Raw genomic sequence first — 21,257 nt, 5'->3', positions numbered from 1 at the left:
GGGGTGGGGAACCTGTAGACCCGAGGCCACGTGTGGCCCTCTAGGTGCGCAAATGTGGCCCAAAGACTTCAATCAAAGGACCGAACTTGAGAACCTAGAGGGCCACATGTGGCCTTGAGGCTGAAGGTTCCCCAGCCCATCTTAGGGTATAGCACAATGGCTTGCACATAGTAGGTGCTTAAAATGTTCATTGAGCTGAACTGATAATGAATGGAATGAGCTGCCTTAGGGATAGTTAATTCGTCCTCACCAGAGGTGTATAATCATTTGACAAGAGATATTTTACTGGGATTTCTGTTCCAGGATGGTTGAACTGCATAGTCTTTGAGGACCTTTCCAATTCTAACAAGCTATGGTTCGGAATAATTAGGGTGAGGTGTTTTGATTTTTAAAAAATATACTATTTTTTCTGCAAAGGTGTAAAGTGAATCTACAAGAGTTTTCACCTTCCTGTAGTATAAAACCTTTTCCATTAAAAATCATATGTGGACTGAATTTATTTCATTAGAATAAGTCAGCAGATAGAGGAATCAAAGTGTGAGTGGGTTTTCCATATGTGAATGTTCTCTGAGAAGCCAGTTTGAACTGGGAGTAAGAGTTCTGTGCCAGCCAGGAAAGAGGGTGACACAGAAGGGCTGGGGTATGGGCAGGTGAGACAATTGTAAATAACCTCTAGATTTTTTTTTTTAGATAAATGTTGGGATCAGAAAACATGAGATAAAGTGAAAGCATGCTGAGAGATGACAGATAAAGAAGTCAGGGGAGTCTAACTCAAGGAATCCAACTATAGGCTGAGAAGCCAGGAAAGAGTCTCCTTTAGGAATATTCTGAGAGCCGAAGTCCAAGCTTCTCAGTCTTGCATTTAGGGTCTTCCATGATCTGGTCATAAATCAATTTTCCAGCCTTATATTCCACTAATTCAGAAACCCGACTTAAATTTCGTGCTCTTCTGAAGTTTTTCATAATTTACCCCAGCCAGAAAAAACAAGACTCCATTCATCCCCTGAATCTTCGCATAACATTTCTTGTGCCACCTTAGGGACCTTATTACATCATGCCTTGTATTATAATGATGTGTGCATACCCTATCCACCTTGACAATGCTGTAAACCTCCTTGAGGGTTGTGATTATTATATTTGCTATTTTTGTCTCTCCCCAGAGTTTAGCATCAGATCTTGCACGTGGCAGATGGTCAATAGACATTTGTTGAATGAATGAATGAATGAATGGATAGAGTCCAAGAAAATGACTGAGTGGCTTTGGAGACTTAGGTATGTGGCTGTATACTCAGCAGAAAGGGTAACCAAGGGAGCTGAGAAAAAGAGAAGTTGGCCTCAGATGTAGACATGAGGTTGTACCAGGAAGTGGTGGGGGGGGGGGTGGAGGGCAACATGATTTAGAGGAAAGAATATCAGAGTAGGATATCTGCCAAGTCTGAGGCCTGATGTGGATGGACTATGTGACTTTGGGGGTGGGGGTGGCCCTCAGTTTCCTTATCTGAAAAATGAGTTCCAAAAGTTTTAATATTCTGTGTTCTTCCAGCTCTGACCTTCTGATATTCAACGTTCTCAGGCCCCTTCTAGCTCTGATATTACTTTGTTGAAAAGCTACACAATTCGGTGGGCAGAATGCTGGACTTGGTAGTTGGGTTTGACTCCCCTCTGACCCAGACTAGCTGCTGGATCTGAGAGATTTCTTAATTTCATAACCAGTAAAATATGGACACTATTATATCTCTAGTACCACTTAAGAGGGTTATTGGGTGGTTCAAATGAGAAAAATAAATATACAGTGTTATGTAATAAAAATACATACACATACATATATAACAGCAGGTATTGTTATCATGTGGTCTTTTTCAGCTTTTAGATCCTGTTTGAAGATCCCTCCCACTCTGACACTTGATAATTCTGAACAACTGTAAAAGCCTTTTCTGTGTGAACCTGCCCCAAGTTCAACAGAATAATGTGAAACTCTATTCCTGTAACTCCCCTAATGTGTTTCCTGTGGTACCCACCCACTATGGTAAAATAGTTTGTGCACTTTTAACAGCTGAGTTAAGTGTGCTGGGCTACAATGGTAGATGGGTGGTAGAGAAATAAAGCAAGGAGAAAAGGGTATAATTTCAGGAGAATAGGTCTGAAGAGAGAAACTGATTCTCTGGATGCTAGGAATAGAGAGCCACCCAAGAACTGGCAGGAACATCCAGGGGAGTTTCTGTTTGAGGACTGTCTTGGGCCCTCTTTCATCATAAGAAGCCACTTTACCCGGAACTCCTTTTAACATGTGTTAAGTTGATGTTTCTAGAAGTGGGCTTCCGGAGCCAGTCAGTCTGGACATGGGGATTATAGCAGCACTGATAACGCCACCTGGAGCATGGCTACCCTCCTTCATTGAGCCTCACACCATGTCAGTGGCGTGGGAGATACAAGTATTATCTCTGTCTTATAGATATGGAAATGGGATCAGCAAGTCCAAGAGGCAATGAAACACAGAATTTTAGAGCCAAAAGAAACTTCAGAGATCACGTAGTTCAATTACCTTCTCTCATTTTATACATGGGGAAACTGAGGCCAAGAGAGGTGAGGGGACTTGCCAAGATCACAGAGCTAGTCCAGTATTCTTTTGATTTCCTCACCCCTGCTCTACACTCTTGCCTGAGGGAGTTCACTTCAATATGGAGGGCTCTATAGCCACAGATGGGGAAGAAGAGAAGGGAGAGGAATAGTTTGTGTAACAAGGATACTGTTGTAAGTCAAGAATGTGTGGTTGCTACATGTTCTGTGTAACTCCCTTTCACCTAATGCTACAGGATGATATGAGATAATGAGGAATGACGATAGGGTTCTTTTAGGACTCTAATCTCCCGATGGAATTTCCACTCCTTGTAATTCATGTCCTTCACATTTTGGTTTGTTAGCAGCATTTAATTGTGCGATGTCATCTAAATCATCTCAACCCTCTGGGCCCAAGTTTTCTCATCTGTAAAATGAGGAGGTTGGATAAATGATTGCTAATGGCTGTTTCCACTCCATGTGCTAAGAAAGTGCCTGCCTCTGCACGAGGATCTAACTTGGTCTCAGAGACCTAAACTCCCTTGAGAGTTTACAGTGACTATCTTATCTGCCAATACTCACTGGGCCTGCAGGCGAAGTTTGCACCTCATAATTAGGTTTGCTGGCTTTACCTGTATTTCTTTCTTTCTTTTTTTTTTTTTGCTTAGGCAGTTGGGGTTAAGTGACTTGCCCAGGCTCACACAGCTAGAAAGTGTCAAACTTTACCTGTATTTCTTGTTTGAAAGTTGATTTTGATGACTAGCTGTGTGACTTGGGCAAGTCACTTATCTCCAATTGCTAAGGAAGGAAGGAAGGAAGGAAGAAAGAAAGAAAGAGAAAGAAAGGAAGGAAGGAAGGAGGGAGGAAGGAAGGAAGGAAGGAAGGGGGGAGAGAGAGAGAGAGAGAGGGAGGGAGAGAGAGAGAGAGATTTTGATATCGTCTAATTGCTATTTGAATGAGCATATGGTGAAATTTAACCATAAAGAGGCTGCCAGAGCTTAACAATGAGGGATTGAAAGGTGCTGGCTTTGGAATCTGAGACTGTGTATTCAGAGCCTGGCTGTGCCACTTAAGAAGATGCTTTGATGACTTTGGGCAAGTCTTCATGTCTCCTGGTCTCAGTTTCCCTATCCATAAAATGAAGGAGTTGTTCTAGGTGGCCTCCAAGCTCCTTTTCAGCTCTAAATACGTAATCTTATAAAGTATAAGGCAGGTTGCTCAAGCTCTCAGCCCTGGGCTATGGCCCAGACTTGCCTGGAATATTCTTCCCTCTCATTTCCGGATCTTGTAACCCCTACCTCCCTTCCAGGCTCCCGAGGCTCACTTACCATCTGCTCTACAGTCTTACTGCCGCCCACACCTCTCTCCAGCTGTGCATGCTCTCCACAGCCCTACAGAAAGTACTTTGTAAGTACTTTGTATTTATTTATCTGGGTACATGTTATACCCTCAAGAAGAACACCAGCTCCTTCATAGCATGTGTCTTTTGTCTTCACAGCATAGAAGGGACCTCAATGCTGTTGAATTGAGTATCTCCGAAGAAATACAGGAAATCCACTGTTTAGCAAGGATGACCTGTCAGAATGGGAAAAAAATGGATCTATTCCAATTAAAATAGGCTAAGTTCAGTTACAAAGAATGTCAGAGCTGGAAGGAATCATAGACTGACTATATAATATTAGAGATGAGAGGGTCCTTAGAATCTTCCTACTGGATTATAAGATTCTCAAAGGCCAGGACTGTGTCTACTCTTAATCCTGTAAATTCCCCAGGCCTTAGTGCAGCGTTCAGCCTACTACAAGCATTAAAAATAAATACTGATTTAACAGAACAGAGCTGGACTGGATCTTAGAATACAGAATGTCAGAGCTGAAAGAAATCTTAGACATCACTTACTCCAACTCTCTGATATTACAGATGTAAAAACTAAGACCAAAAGGTCAATGACCTTGAACTTTGGTTCCTAAAACTGTGTTAAGTGATGCAGAAATTAGTTTTATCAGTTAAGAAAGCTCTTAGCTTGGCCTAGAAGGATCTTGGAAAACAAGACAAGGAGAAAACCTCTAGCAGCTGGCTAAAAAATACCCAGGGGAAGTTCTGTGTTTTAGACTTTACAAGCCAACACTCTTTTTTAGAAAGTCCAAAAGATGCTGAAAGGAAAAAAAAAAGCCTAATTTCCCTAAGTTCTAAACTGGCTTGCTAAAAACCATTCCTTTATTTACAAGGCCATTTAAGGCTTGTTCAGAGAAGCTCTCCAGTGGACTTAGGAGAGTTTGGATTCAGTCAAAGGGCCGCACTTGAGGACCTAGAGGGCAACATGTGGTCTTGGGGCCACTGGTTCCCCACCCTGACCTAGGAGGAACTATAGTTTCCTAAATTCACATCAATATAAGAGGCTGTGGGCAATTAATTTTGTAGAAGAATTCGGGGATAGGTAAGGGAGGGGTGACCTTGGTCAGCCAAATCCTCCCAGTCTACTTGATGAAATTATAGGGCATGGGGCTTTGTTAGGAAGTGGGCATCTCTCATGGAGTTCTGGCTCCTAACTGAGGGATCTGCAGATTCTTGGGATGGTGAAGCACCTTATTGGTCCCATCAGCTGGAAGGTAGTGAAAGACATTAGCTCTGCCTATCAAGCAGAACAGATTCTTATAACCCTCCCTGTGATCAATGTCTCCACCTACTATTTTGGGAGTTCTCTCTCTAGGACTCTTTTTTTTTCAGAGTTTTTTCTCTCTTAAAGTTCAAGCAAGGAGGAAAAAGGATTTTTTTCCCCTCTCCTACTATTTGCTTGCGGTTGATACACACACACACACACACACACACACACACACACACGGAAGCTTGAGTGCTGGTCACCTTTTTCGGCTTATGTGTCCTGCCCATCAAGTTGCTGGGACCAGAAGGTCTGAGGCAAATGTGAAGTCTCTGTCATCCCACAAATGGCTTTTTACCTTGTGGGACAATATAATGAGTATAATGGGATCTTTAACATGTTTTATGTTTGTTCCCGTGTACTTATTATTTGTTTTTAAGTCTTTTTTTTTTGAGGCAATTGGGGTTTCATGACTTGCCCAGGGTCACACAGCTGGTAAAGTGTTTGAGGCTGGATTTAAACTCAGGTCCTCCTGATTCCAGGGTTGGTGTTCCATTCACTGAGCTACCTAGCTGCCCCAGTCTTTGAGTCTTAAGCATTTTCCGGGGTGGAAGAAATAAGCAATTGTCCTTCACCTGATATTCCTGTTACATACTGAGTACCTTTGAGAAGGGTCACTCACATTTTGAGGAGACTCTAGATACGTGTCATATCTAAGCCTTGTTTTAGAGAATTCATCAGAGGCAAGAACATTCTTTTTCATTGTTATTTCAGACAAGGTGGGACCTTGTAAAACAGACTGACATTTTAAACATGGTTTGGGAGAAGAGAGGGAATGTGTATGTAAATACATTGGAAGACATGTCAGGTAGAAAAATGAGGAGATTTTCCAGTTTGATGTGGCTTTGTTACAGGGCAGATCTCTAATGAATAAAGAACTCTGGAACAGGCAGAGATAACAGTGGAATGCGTCACCTTGAGGTAGGAAATTCCTCAAAATCTCTCCAAGTGTCAGGAAAGTTGTAAGGAGGCCCAGTTTTAAAAAGGATCTGACTAGATAAGGTCTTTTCCAACATTTCCAATCTAAGGAGGATTCTACAATTCCAGAGACACCCCAATCAGGTTAAGGAACAAGATAAAACACTTAAAAACCATTTGAACATGAAGAGTGCCCCAAGATGATCAAAGTCTTTGGGATCTGGGCTGGGACATGAAAGATACCTAGGCACAAAAGCTCAGCCTGAGGTACGATAGGGCAGTGGGGGCCATCTCAGTCAGGCGTGGCTAGATTTTAGGGCAGCTAAAATGTAAAGGCACGTGAGCATGTCTGGAAGCAGCTAGAATGGATTCTTCCTTCAGGACTGGTAAACAGCAGACATACCCTGGGATTGTATCAGGCCAAGAGACAAACCTCCACCTGGGGGGAGAGGGATCTGGGGTCGCTGTTGTTGACACAGCTGCTAGGGGTGACACAGCTGTTGGGGGGAGGCAAAGTCCGTTACAGGAAGCACAAAAACCCAACACGGAATGGCAGTGTTTGGTTTACCAAATGCATGGGAGCCGTGAGCATGAAAGAGGCTCCTAGGAGAGACTTATGATATCTAGCTGGGAAAATCTGTTAAGAATCTGAGAGAGGGCGAAGAGAGTGAAGTCCTTCAAGAACACAGACGGAGGGTTTAAATGAGAATTCAATTTGACAAACATTAAATACTTTCCTCACAATAGTCTGGTGAGAGAGGCATGTGTTTTTACCATACCCATTCTGCAGATGAGGAAAGAGGCTAGTTTTAAATGCCTTGATCATGGTCACAGCTACTGTTGGATCTGGGATATAAACCTAGGGCCAGTAACTCCAGAGTCTAGATTGGAGGGCTTTCCATTAGACCTGGAAAGGGCTTGAGAACCCACTGGCCTAACTCTTTCCCTTTACAGATCAGGAAAATGAGGTCCAAAGAGGGTTAATGAATGATATGGTCCAAATCACAGTTCAAATTAGTGGCAAAGCCGAACCTTCAGGACTCCGGATTCTAATCTTGTATTCTTTCCACTAAATGAGTCTGCCTCTGCAAAAAGAATGCAAGGAGAAAAGAAAAATCATTGTCGTTTAGAAGTTCTGGATAATTGAGGTTTTATGGTTGTTAGACCTTAATCTCCTCTTATTGTCTTGCTGCCAGAATTGAGGAATGTGAGTCTAAAGAATTGTCCTTTTAAGGTACTGGGACACGGGTTGGGATGGGGTCAGAAAACTGCACTGAGAATCTGTGCCAACATTTTTTTTTGAGGGGGGGAAGTTATTGGGGGAATGGGTTGATGAGCAAGAGGAGGGAGGTTACAGACTTGTAATTTCAACGGTTGAGGGGGAACCACCAGAGAAGAAAACACCTTTATTACTACAAATCTGTAGTTGTTATCTTAGCAATTGTCCAAGAATTCAGACAGGTTGTGACTTGCCCAGGATAACATAGGCAGTATGTGTCAGAGGCCAAACTGGAATCCAAGCCTTCCCGATTCTGTCCACTATGCCAGGCTGCCTCTCACCAATGCCACTTCCATTCTAGAAAGAAAACTAGCTGGTACTACTGTTAAATTCAAATCAGAAACTTTAATGAACAGCACTTGCCTGTGTTATGGGCAGTCTTTTGCCCATCATCTGGCCAGGTTTGGGTGGGGTTGTTTTATTAGACCGTAGATTCTTAGAACCTTAAATGTCATGGTCCCCTTGGAGAATGAAGGACAAACAACAAAAGCGATCTTGACCAGCTCCTCCCAAAGGCAATCATCCCCGTCTCCACTGTCTTTGACACATGTTCTTCCCTACTCCAATGCACCTTATTCCATTTTGGACAGCTCAGCAAGAAAGTTGTTCCTAATGCTTCCAACTACTGATCCTGGTTCTGTTCTTGAGAGCCAGTCGATGTTATCTGCCAGTCTCAGAATTCTGAACTGGATGTCAGAAGTGAAAAGGCCATTGGAGAAGAAGTCAAAGGACCTGGCCTAAAATTCTGGCAGTCAACCAATGACTCTGGGCAAGTCATTTCACTATTCTGGGCCTCAGTTTCCTCACCTTCTAGAGGGTTGAACTAAATGATCTCTAAGGTCATTTCTAACTCGACTTGTCTGTTCTAGCTCCACACACTTTGAATCAGATATTTGTTCCTAGACCTGCTCTCTTTGGTCTATTCAGACACGACTTAGCCCAGGGGTGGGAAACCTGCAACTTCAAGGCTACATGTGGCCTCTAGGTCAAAGATTCCCCACCCCTGCCCTGGATTATTTCTCCTCTCCCTAACCTCCCTATTACTGCCAAAGGCACCACCATTTTCCTAGTCTCCCAGGTGGGCAACCTCGCTATGATCTTCAACTCCTATCATCCCCCAAATCATATCAGTTGTCAAATCCTGTCATTTCTACCTTAATGGCTCTCATATTGGCCCCCTTTTCTCCATAATAATAATAATAACACTAGCTAACATTATATAGTGTTTACTACACTCTAGTCCATCCTCCCCTCAGCTGTCAAAGTGATCTTCCTAAAACACAGATTTGATCATATCATGCTACTACTATTCAATATATTCCAGTGGCTCTCGATCACCTCCAGGATCAAATGTAAAATCCTCTATTTGGCTTTTAAAGCCCATCATAACCCAAACCCTTCCTACCCTCCTGATCTCACTGCACTGATCTGGTTGCTGTTCCTTGCACAAGACCTCCATCTCCAGACTCCACACCTTGGCCCTGGCTGTCCCACATGCCTGGAATGCTGCCCCTCCTCATTTCCACCTCCTGGTTTCCCTGGCTTCCTTCAACTTGTAGCTAAAATCCTGCCTTCTGCAAGAAACCTTTCCTGATTTCCCCTTAATTCTAGTGCCTCCCTTCTCTTGATTGTCCCCAATTTATTCTTGTTCATACAAAGTTTTTGTTGTGTGCCCCATAAGACTATGAACTCCATGAGAACAGGGACTGTTTTATGCCTTTTTTTATATCCCGAGCACTTAGCCTAGTGCCTGGCACACAGCAGGTGCTTAATAAATGCAAGTTGACTGATAAAAAGCATAAAAATAGTGTAAAGTAAGACTTTACTAGGCGCTTTTCTCTTTTGCTTTTCCAAAACACAGCAAACTATTGTTCCCATCTGTACTTGGACTACATCTGCCTAAACCTTCTTTAGGGTTTTAACAGGACTGACACCTTTGTTCACCCAGAACTTCCAATTTGAGGAGCCTGCCTCACTCAATCTGTGGCCCAAAGAGCACAGAGAGAGGGATGGTGGTCTTCCAGTGCCCTTACTGATGACTCGATCCAGTGGGAAACATAGACAGCCTATCAATCGTAACCAATCTGAATGATGTTAAGCATGGTCACAGACTGGGCTACAATTAGGTACAGACTTTTCCAAAACAATCTTCCAATCTAAATCTCAGCATCTGATTTATTTCACAGCTAAAGAACATAATTCCCACTAATGTCAAACACCTGCATACGAGTATCAGAAGAGAGATAAATGACAATGATTGAAAAGCTCTTTCCTGGCTTCCTAGACAATGTAAATACTATTCCCCAGACCTAACACCTGTAGCTCTTCTTGGCCATATCTATGGCCTCTTAAAGACTGGAAAGAAATGTAATAAATGGTATAAATGTGAGACTGGCTCATCAAAACCAAGACTGCATTTGATCACTAGGTACAGGTCAACTAAGGAAGTCCTCCTGGACAATTAGCACTACTAAAAATTGAGTGGGTTGCCCTCTCTGATATCAGGCTTCTTGTTGCCATCAATCAGTCAATCAATCAACATTCATTACCCAGTTACTGTGGCAGACACTGAACACTAAAGATATTCAAGTAGAAGCGAGGTGACCACTTGGATGAGATATCATAATGGAAGGTTCATTCAATGTGAAAGAAGATAGACCAAATGAATGCCAATGTCCCTTCCGATTCTGAGATTCTGTGTTTCTCTATGATTCTAATTTTCTTGATTCCAATTTTAGATGCTTCTGATAAATATTTACAGTTGCTTCTCTCTCTAATCCTTTTACCTAATCCACCTTTTGGATCAGACCAGGGGTGGGCAACTTTCGACCTGAAGGCCACATGTGGCCCTCTAGATCCTCAAGTGTAGTCTTTTTTTTAATAATTATTTTTAGTTTTCAACATTCACTTCCATAAGATATTGAGTTTTAAATTTTCTCCCCCTCCCATTTCTTCTCCTCCCCGCCCCCACCAAAATGGCATGCAATCTGATATAGGCTCTACTTATACATTCATATTAAGTATATTTCCCCATTAGTCATGATGTAAAGCACAATTAGAACTAATGAGAGGAACCATGAGAATGAAACAATAAAACAAAACAACAAAGGAAAAGGAGAGCAAATAGTATGCTTCCATCTGTACTCAGACTCCATAGTTCTTTCTCTGGATGTGGATAGCAATTTCCATCGTGAGTCTTTTAGAGTTGTCTTAGATTCTTGCATTGCTGTGAAGAACCAAATCTAACTGAACAATATTCTCCTGGTTCTGCTCATTTCACTCTGCATCAGTTCATACAAGTCTTTCCAGGTTTTTTTGAAATCTGCTTGCTCATCATTTCTTATAGCACAATAGTATTCTGTTACATTCATATACCATAACTTGTTCAGCCATTCTCCAATTGATGGGTATCCCCTCAATTTCCAATTCTTGGCCATCACACAGAGAGCTGCTATAAATATTTTTGTACATGTGAGTCCTTTTCCCATTTTTATGACCTCTTTGGGATACAGTTCTAGAAGTGGTATTGCTGGGTAAAGGGTATGCACATCTGTATAGCTATTTGGGCATGGTTTCAAATTGCTCTCCAAAATGGCTAGATCATTTCCCAGCTCCACCAACAATGCATTAGTGTTGCAATTTTCCCACATCTTCTCCAACATTTATCATTGTCTTGTTTTGTCATGTTAGCTAATCTGATAGGTGTGATGTGGTACCTCAGAGTTGTTTTGATTTGCATTTCTCTAATCAATAGTGATTTAGAACATTTTTTTCATATGACTATAGATAGCTTTAGTTTCTTTCTCTGCCTGTTCATATCGTTTGGCCATTTATCAGTTGTGGAATGACTTGTATTCTCATCAGTTGGACTCAGTTCTCTATATATTTTTGAAATGAAGTCTTTATCAGAGACACTGGTTGTAAAAATTCTTTCCCAGTTTTCTGCTTCCCTCCTAATCTTGGATGCATTGGCTTTGTTTGTGGAAAATCTTTTCAATTTAATGTAATCAAAATTATCCATTTTGCATTTCATAATGTTCTCTACCTCTTGTTTGATTATAAATTCTTCCCTTCTCCATAGATTTGAAAGGTAAACTATTCCTTGCTCTTCTAGTTTGCTTATAGTATCAGTCTTTATATCTAAATCTTGTACCCATTTTGACTTTATCTTGGTATAGGGTGTAAGATGTTGGTCTATGCCCAGTTTCTGTCATACATTTTTACAGTTTTCCCAGCAGTTTTTGTTAAATAGTGATTTCTTATCCCAGAAGCGGGAGTCTTTGGATTTATCAAATAGTAGATTAGTATAGTCATTGACTGTTGTGTCTTGCATACCTAACCTATTCCACTGATCCGCCACTCTATTTCTTAGCCAGTACCAAGTAGTTTTGATGATTGCTGCTTTATAATACAAGATCTGGTACAGCTAGGCCACCTTCCCTTGCATTTCTTTTCATCAGTTCCCTTGATACCCTGGACTTTTTGTTCTTCCAGATGAATTTTGTTATTGTTTTTTTCTAGCTCTATAAAATGATTTTTGGCAGTTTGATTGATATGGCACTGAATAAGTAAATTAATTTAGGTAGAATTGTCATTTTTATTATGTTAACTTGGCCTACCCATGAGCAACTGATATTTTTCCAATTATTTAGATCTGACTTCATTTGTGTGAAAAATGTTTTGTAATTGTGTTCATATAGTTCCTGATTTTGTTTTGGCAGGTAGACTCCCAAATATTTTATAATATCTACAGTAATTTAAAGGGAATTTCTCTTTCTATCTCTTGCTGCTGGGTTTTGTTAGCAATATATAGAAATGCTGATGATTTGTGTGGATCCTGCAACTTTGCTAAATCTCAAGTGTGGCCCTTTGACTGAATCCCCACCCTTCAAGTTTGGATTCAGTCAAAGGGCCACACTTGAGGACCTAGAGGGCCATATGTGGCCTTGAGGCTGCAGGTTCCAGACCCCTGGATTACACCTAAAAATGACTAGCAAAACCATCCCATCCTAATTTCCCATGACTAATATGAAAATATGTTTTGCATGATTTCACATGTATAATTGATATCATATTGCTTGCTTTCTCAATGGGTGGGGTAGGGGCAGGAAGGAAGGGCAGAATTTAAAACTCAAAATGTAAAAAAAAAAGTAAAAAATGAATAATTAAATAAATGATAATTGTTAAAACTCTCTACTACTTGGTATTTCTACACACTGTGCCCAAGAATTTCTCTAAAATTAACATTATCTTTATTTTTTTTTAAAAACTAAATCATTCTTTTCATCATTTTTCTCACAGAAAAGCTATGCATGGATAAATGAAAGGAACTAGGAATGTTTATACAGTGGGACAACTAGACACAGTCACAACAAACTAGAGATTTTCAAAGAATCACTTGCCCAGGGCCAATAACCACTGACAATGGATGTCAGGCCAGGGGTAACAAATGTTAACACAGGTGCACCGGAATTTACACAATAGATATGTTCCTTCAAACTTCTGGGTAAATCAAATCACATTTTCCAATTGACTTGCATTAGAATTTCAGATCTGCTTTCTCTTAACTTATAAATAATCTACAACAAAGGGAGGCGCTTATCACTATAGGATTTTGGTTTTTGAAAGCAGTTTTCAGTTCAATAGAAGAAGTTCCTAATTACTGGGCTGTGTGAAAATGAAATTAACTTTCTCCTGAGCTGGAGAGTTCCCTCTTACTGTGCATGTACATATTAAGCTGCATCCTTGCAATTGCCTCTTTTGGAGGAAATTGTGTGCAGAAGACTCATCTAAGACTCTAGGAGTTGTTCTAGAGTGGGGGTGGGAAACCTTTAGCCTTGAGGCCACATGTGGCCTTCTAGGTCCTTGGGTGTCGCTTTTTGACTGAGTCCGAGTTTTACAAAACAAATCCTTTTATTAAGGGGATTTGTTCTGTGAAGTTTGGATTCAGTCAAAGGGCTGCACTTAAGGACCTAGAAGGCCACATGTGGCCTCAAGGCCAAAGGTTCCCCACCCCTGCTCTAGATGACTCTTGAGGATTTTCTGTCAGATTCTATGATTCTAAGTTTCTCTATCTTGCTCCCTAGTGGAAAATATATATAGAACACAATTAAGCAAGGAGAGGGGTGGGGGGAGATGAGAGAGGGAAAAAGGAGTAGAGCCCACTATTGAAAAGAAATCCTTTTGTAAAACTCAGAACCTTAGGTGTACTCTACCCAGGTCAGACTACAATGGGAATAGTGTGTTCGGTTTTGGGTACAGAATTTTAGAAAGTACATTCACCAACTAGGCCCATGAAGAGGAGGGAAACCATGGCAAAGAGGGTCCTAGAGACCCTGCCACACACCCTACATGAGTAACAGTTAAAGGAACTGGGAATGTTTAGTCTAGAGAAGATGGCAAGTGGGGGGTGGGGGGGGGGAGAGGAAAGAATCCCAAAATAGCTAGCTTCCAGTATTTCCAGGACTGTGATGTGGAGGAGGGGTCAGTCAGACTCATTCTGCTTTTCTTTAGAAGGCAGAACCCAGAGCAATAAGTAGAAACTCTAGAAGTCGATTTTGGGTTTTCAAGGAAAACCTCTCTGACTATCAGAAATGTAGAGCGGAGTACTGGGTGGTTCTGGAAACAAAGCTCTCTTCCCTGAGGTCTTGGAGCAGAGCCTGGAAGGCCTATAAGCTCCAGTCTGACCCTAAGAATCTGTGCTTCTGAATTGTGAATAATCCCACTTCAGTGAAACTTTCACATGCTGAATTTTCTTGAGCTGGGTGCTGACAAACCTGTAGGTTTTACTTCAGGACAAGCCCAAGCAGGCAATAAATTGTGTGTTCAGTTATATGATTTATGGTGGACTGAGGTCATCAAGTAGAAGCAGTGTGACCACTTGCTAGGGATGCTATAGAGGGAATTCCTGCACTCACTGGGGAGAGGACTGAACTAAATTGATCTTGAAGACCTTTTCAACTCTATGATTCTCTGGTACATGCATGTTTGCAATACTTACAGTGATAACAAGATGAGTATATAAAACAATATTCACAGACTCCAACTATGTAAATAAAGACAACATTAAATAACAATAGACCTCAGGTTAAATACAATCTGGCTTTATATCCTCAAGGCCTAGCACACAGTAGGTCTTTAATAAATGCTTGTCAAATAGGAAAAGTTTGTACTTCCTACTTAGAGTTAAGGCACACAATTTTAAACAAAAGCATCCTTCTGTCCAAGTTGTTTTTTTTTTGTGGGGGGGAGGTGTATCCTTTTTTTTGTTTGTGTGTTTATGTTCATCTTTTCTTGTGAAAACAAAATTTGGTAAAGCAAAAAAATTACTAATTGACTGGAGATTCTTATAGGGAACTGGTGCACCGACCATCATTAATGACTCGCTGGTACTTTGGGACTCAGTCCTCTGATAGTAAAGGCCTGCTCTATCGATCGGTGTCTGTGACACATCAAGATTCACTTTTAGAAATGGACTCAGGGCCAGTCTAGCTCATCTTCCCAATATGGATCTAGGTTCATCCCCCTCCTATGTTTTTCTACCCTGAAGGGGAGATTTAAAATTTGATGCATTGCTGGACTGTCCTATAAATAGAATCTGAATGTTGGAAAAGAAGTTGATGTAGCCAGAAAACCAGAGGTAGCTTTGGGGAATTCTCTCCATCCTTCTCAGATAGTAGAGAAAGATTATACTTGGAGTTAAACCAAACTTAACTAAATCCCCAGACTCAGCTCTGCTTCTAACCTGCCGTGTGACCTTGGGCGAAACAGCTACCCTGTCTGCAGAATAAGGGAGCTGGACTAACGTATTCTAAGATCGTTGTTTTAGCTCTAACATCTTACGATTTTAAAATTCCACTTTAAAAACCCCTGACTAGGCAGCAATGCCCCTCGCCTTTATACTTCTGCTGAGATCTAATTAAGAACAAATCTTGTCATTCTCTCAGTGTATTCTATAAAGCGCAATTTTGCTAATTCAAAATCAAAATAACATTTTACCAAACAGTGTGCACACGCACTGCTATTCAGAAGTGAAAAGGAGTCCTCTGGCCCCCAGACAACTTATTGTCTACTGCCTTGTATACCTGACAAATATAGAAAAACGAACATGTTTGACCGATTCCCTGACCCCTCGACAATGGGCCTCTTTGTTAGCCTTTAATATCCTTATCAGGTCTGTCTAGACACCCTGACAGCAATTGTCCCTGGTAATGTCAAAATGCCCTCTGACCCATCTACTCATCATCCGGCTCAAGCAGAAACACATCGAGAGGCTGGCCACATGATACAATTAGCTTCACAGTTCACAGGACACACCTGAGTCTATGATGAATTATACATCTTAAGGCAGCATATACATACCCACCCACCACACTGGAGAACTATCAGACCTGGTGTAAACAGGAAATTGTCTGCATGAATAATGCAGCAGCTTGGAGAGCCAAACAGAAAAGAGAGGGCCATCACCCTGAAAACAAGAGGGTCACCCCTCAGTGCCCCAAACATCCAACAGCCAAATGTGGCCCGTGGGAAAGAGTTCATTTTTGTGCCACGGCACAAGCTCACTCCACACATTGAGACGGAGCATAAGTTGAGCGCTCAGAAAAAAACAAACACACGTTTGTGACCAGAAGGGATTTCTTCACCACAGAACAGCCTGTGCCTCAGAAGAGCGGTTTGAAGCAGACAAGTAGAAATCTTAACGTTCAAGGTTAAACTTGGAATCAGATCACAGCACCTGCTCTGTTATTAACTGGCCATGCTAATGTGGGCAAGTTACTTATTTTCGGAGACTTTTGTCATCTACTAAATGGGGATTTTATTTACAACATTGATCTCATAAGAGCTGTGGTGATTAATAGGTGGTAAAGTGCCTTACAAATGGTAAAATGGTGTGCGACTGGTACAGAATGGGCAAAAGACTGGAAGTTAGCGGTGCTGGGTTTCAGCTCTGCTGAAATCTACCAGCTGTGTGACCTTGGCCATGTCACTTTATATCTGTGGACCTCAGTCCCCTCCTCTGTAGAATGGGGATGATACAACCATGGCCTGCTTTACAGGGATCTCATAGAGAAAGCACTTTGTAAACGTTTAACCCCACTTTAAACAAGGGCTATTGTCACATAAACATTTATCACTGCCATCACAGTCGACAACATGAACCGTATTCCTCAAAGCAGGTGTAGAAGATGTCTACGGATGCTTATCAGAGTAACTTTGTGTCGACAGAAAGAAAACATGAACTCCCAGGCATGGAATGTTTTCTTGGGGAACGTATTTGATTCGAAATAAACCATTTGGCTAATGTGTAGACAGTTTGTATTTTGTAAATTCAAACACTGAGAGGAAAACTTAGAAAGGGGAGGGCTAGAGAGATGGGGGTAGGAAAAAGAATTTTATCCTCTGGTTGCAGGATAATAAAAGATGCAATAAACCAGAACTAGCTTAGCCCCAAAGCTAGCAAGGGTTTACAAAGATTGTTTAATTGATTTTTCTTCTATTAAGATGCAGATCACACCGTCTGGGATTCAGAAACTCAGACACACGTCTTTGTGTCCGCACAGCTCCGCAAGTCCCCTGTCTGAAGCTCGCACAATGCCGGGAGTGCACGTGCTCAGAGACATGCTGTTCCTTTTTGTCTAGGACTCTTGGGACGGGAACCTAGCTAGGAAAGGCAAATCTCTTCCCCACTGTTTGAACATTTTAGATTTCAGAGTTTGAGACGCTCCTTACCTGAGCGCCAAGCTAACCTTGGAGGAAAGAGGGCCACTGAAAGGCCCTCTTGAGAGAGGGTTACAAAAGCCAGTGTTTAGGTTGGAAATGGGATGTGCAACTTTGATTTTTTAATGAATTACAAACTCTGAGATCTCTCCATAGTCAAGGCCTTTACATGGAAAGTGGAAGAATGGGCCTAACGAGGTGAGGAAGAGTAGGTTTTTTTTCTTTTCCAGCAAACTTCATGGATATAATTTAAACAACAAGCAGAAAAACATTTGCTCTCTCTCTCTTCTCTCTCACCCCAAGCTCAGTATTGTCTTCTCTCATGCCATCCCACTTAACACCTCTTCTTACCCTGAAATGGAAGTTGGCTGCCCAGGCTGACCTTGGGCTAAGGACAGCTGGACTAAACCCCAGCCGGGCAGGAGCCAGTCTGCAGTTGTTCTGAGCCAACTAAGCTGGGGTGTGCCCTTCCATATTTCAATGATTCCTCCTTCCCCCAAGTTGGGCTAAGCTTGGAACCTTAGAAGGGTGCCTAGGCCCCCCAAAGCTGCAGGATCAGAGGTGCAAAGGGTCACAGAGGTTAGACAGGGCAAGACGGTGAAACGGCTGGGTCGGTCATCGTGGGGCCAGCTTTCACCATATTTCATCTGAACCTAAACTGAACAAAGTTAGGGTACATTTGCATGAAAAACTTCAGTCTGACAAAGGAGAGATAGGCCCAAATTCCATTGTAAAGAACAGAAAGTCCTTCCTTAAGATTCTATTTGTGAAGATAAAGATGGAACTTTGTATTTATCCAAGATAGCATGGGCTAATAGTGGAAGGGAGGATGAGGGGTAGATAAACTTTCTTAATTAGATCCCCATGTTCTAGAGATAATGGCTATGAAGGAGCTTCATTCAAGGTCAAGTCTTATACAAAGGCATTATTAATAGGGGGCTAGTGTTATGCTAGACCTGTGCTTTCACTGCAACAGGGAACTCCCTGATGAGGAAATTCCTCTCCCAATGCAGGTCAACATCTCTGTAACTTCTAGTCTTAAAGGGTTGCTGAGAGTAGTGGGGTCAAACTACTGAGTGGGGTCAAATAACCAAACAGAAAGGGGGCCTTTAAACGTTGGTTCAGAAAACCACATATTAGCTAGCTTTATCTGTGTTCTATTTGTATTTTTATATAATTTCTTAAATATTTCCCAATTATATTTCAATCTGATTTAGGCACCAATTGGATACCCTCTGGTGAGAGCACTGAGAGATTAAGTAACTTTCCAGGGACATAAGGGACAATACATGTCAGAGGTAAGACTAGAAACCAGGTCTTTCAGGCTCTGAGGCTGGGCTCCCTATCTACTATTCCATACTGCCTCCATTATTTATCATGAATATCGTTATTATTAAGCCCATCTTTCAGGTAAGTTAGTTAAAGTACAAAACTGGTTTGGGGAACAGTCCTCGTGTGAGGACTATGCAAAAAGTCTCAAACAGAGATGCCCAAACATTGTGGTTGTCCTGTGGAGAAAGCCCATTCCAAGGAACAAACTCTGCCCATTTCTGGCTGCGAATGTGGCATACTTCCTGCCCTTGGTGGTACAGCTTCCTACATGCAGAACATGGGCTAATTTCCAAGTGACAAAATCTATAGTAAATGCCCATAGATACTGGTCAAGATTTAATAAGGAAAATTACAAACTGTATATATAGGACTATAACCTCTTCCAGGTTCTCTAAATAAATTCTTCACTATTTCATGGCAGACACTCTTAGCCAGGGGTGTCTTTCTTTCTTTGTTACATATTATTTTCAGGTTGAAGGGAGCATATTTGCATAGGTACACAGTATTAGAAGGTATACTATTACCTGAACAGCAATCCAGCTGGCATTAACTGTATGTTCTCCAAACGGTCCAAATCCTGCAAGCAAAGAAGAAGCATGTCATGAGAATGCCATCATTCCCACCCAACCAGCAGGATGCAGTGTACTACATCTCTGTCTACCTTAAAGAGCCCCACAGAATATCTTAGCAGGTCAAGGATTCTCTCCCCAGGCCAGACTCAACGTGTGCCTACCAAAAAAGATGGCATGAAATAACATGACAATAGAAGAGGATTTTGGAGGACTGAATCGTAGTCGGAATAGAATATTAAGGTAGAGGTAGTGGAATGAGCTGAAGATTCAGATCAGCAATCTGGGTTCAAATCCTGCTACCAACCTCATTACCGTTGCAAGGTGAGGACAGGCAAGTCATTTAATCTCTGATTCTTTATCAGTAAGATAGGGATAATAACACTTTTATTTCTTACCTCAGAGGGTTGTTGTGGGGAGAGTGATTTGTAAACCTTAAGTGCTATAGAAATGTGAGCTACCAGTTTTGGCTCTGTAATTAATGAACTTTTCCCTTCCTCTTTCTGAGTCTTTTTGTTCACACATCTGTAAAATTAAGGGGTCAAACTTGATGACCGCTAAGATCCCTTCCAACCCTAATCATGATTCTATTATAACCAGCTCCCCCAAATGATCAGATTTATCCAAGTCACAAAGCAAATGGAAAAGAATCATAGGTTTTCTAAATATACATTCTAAGAATCATGAAATAGTATTTGAACTAGCTTCTACCATTACTGGTAGCGGAGAAGTCAGCTGCTGTCATAAAAGCAAGCATTTTTGGTCTTAAGAGTCCTGCTTCCTGACTCATCAGCTCAAACGATCTGCGTCTCCACAACAAATCCGAAAAATAACAACACTTAATCATGAGTACAACTCTTTATGGTTCGCACAGATTATTTCATTCTATCCCAACAACAACCTTCGGAAGAATGTAATGCAAGGGTTAGCATTCCCATTTTACAAAGGAAGAAACTGAATTTTGGAGAGGGAATGCCATCTGCCTAAGGTCACCTGGCTAGTAAGCTGCAGAGCTGAAACTTCCGAGCCCCTTTCCGGGGTTCTCCAGGCCCGTACTCTTTTCACAGCACCGTGCTTCCAAGAAGTCAAGAAAGGAGGTGTGGAAGGCTCATAGGAGGGACAAGGAAACAGCAGCTGGGTCCCTGACAAACTAACTTGAAAGCATGAGGAAAAGTAGACAGGAAGCTGCTGATGGTTCTCCCAGAAGCTAGAACCATTTGGTTAAAAACCAGAGCCCACAATATGTTCTTTTCTTTTGATGAATAACCAAAGAGAAGTAGCTTTCCAATATAACCATCTTTCTTGTTGATGTCAACACGAATTAAGTTACTTGGATATATTCAAAATTTGGCAGACAAAAGTATCCCCAAGTGACTTGTGAGCATAAAACAACTATCCAGACACCCCAAAATTCTAAGCCACAAGGAAAGTATTAATCTTATCAACATAGGAGCAGGTAAAGGCCTATAGTTATAGAATGTGATTAGTTGAGAGGCCTTAATGGATCATAGGACTTGGATTTGAAGTTTGATTGATTTGGGAAACTCTCCTGGTACCACCTGCCCTCGCCACAGCAAGGACCCTCTCCTGTAACAAAGAAACACGTTAAAGTAAAACAAGTTGGCCCCTGGCATCATGTCTGACATTCTGTTCACCTGCCCCTACCCTCATCCCTCCAGAGAGAAAGAAGTGATGCCTCCACAGACCTCTATAGTCAATACGAGTCAGTGCATTAGAAGTAACAGAATTTACAGTGAGATAAAAGCCCAATCTAAAGATAATCTAGTCCAATCCCCTCATCACACAGGTGAAGAAGCTGAAGCCAAACAGGTTAAGTGACTTTCCCAAGGTCACATAGGAAGGGGCAGCTACAATTCAAACCCATGTCCTCTGACACCAGACTGGGCTTTTTTCACTTCACCACTCTAATCTAATTATACAGAGGGGTAAAATGAGGGTTTTAAATTTTTTTATTTTCATATCAGTCATGTTGTAAAGAAGAATTAGAACCAATAGGAGGAACCACAAGAAAGAAGAAACAAAACAAAACAGAAGAAAAAAAAAGAGCAAACAGTATGCTTCGATCTGCATTCAAACTCCATAGTTCTTTCTCTGGATGTGGATAGCATTTTCCATCATGAGGCCTTTGGAGATGTCTTAGATGCTTGTATTGCTGGGAAGGGTTAAGTCTATCAAAGTTAGTCACTGAACAACGTGGCTGTTACTG

At 41.5% G+C, this 21,257-nt stretch overlaps 1 protein-coding gene across 1 annotated transcript in view; it reads right to left on the bottom strand.

Moving 5' to 3' along the window:
* The window catches only part of PGPEP1 (pyroglutamyl-peptidase I), a 32,383-nt gene that overhangs the window by 8,726 nt on the left and 2,400 nt on the right, over nucleotides 1-21,257 (bottom strand). Inside the window, exon 2 of the mRNA XM_027853099.1 lies at nucleotides 18,986-19,038. Coding sequence (XP_027708900.1) covers nucleotides 18,986-19,038 — 53 coding nt within the window. The remainder of the gene's footprint in view (nucleotides 1-18,985; nucleotides 19,039-21,257) is intronic.

This window comes from Vombatus ursinus, unplaced genomic scaffold, assembly GCF_900497805.2.
Source record: "Vombatus ursinus unplaced genomic scaffold, bare-nosed wombat genome assembly UNPS02009918.1, whole genome shotgun sequence".
NCBI classification, from domain to species: domain Eukaryota; kingdom Metazoa; phylum Chordata; class Mammalia; order Diprotodontia; family Vombatidae; genus Vombatus; species Vombatus ursinus.
Note: the sequence above shows the minus strand (reverse complement) of the source record. Positions and strands in the feature narration are given on the sequence as shown.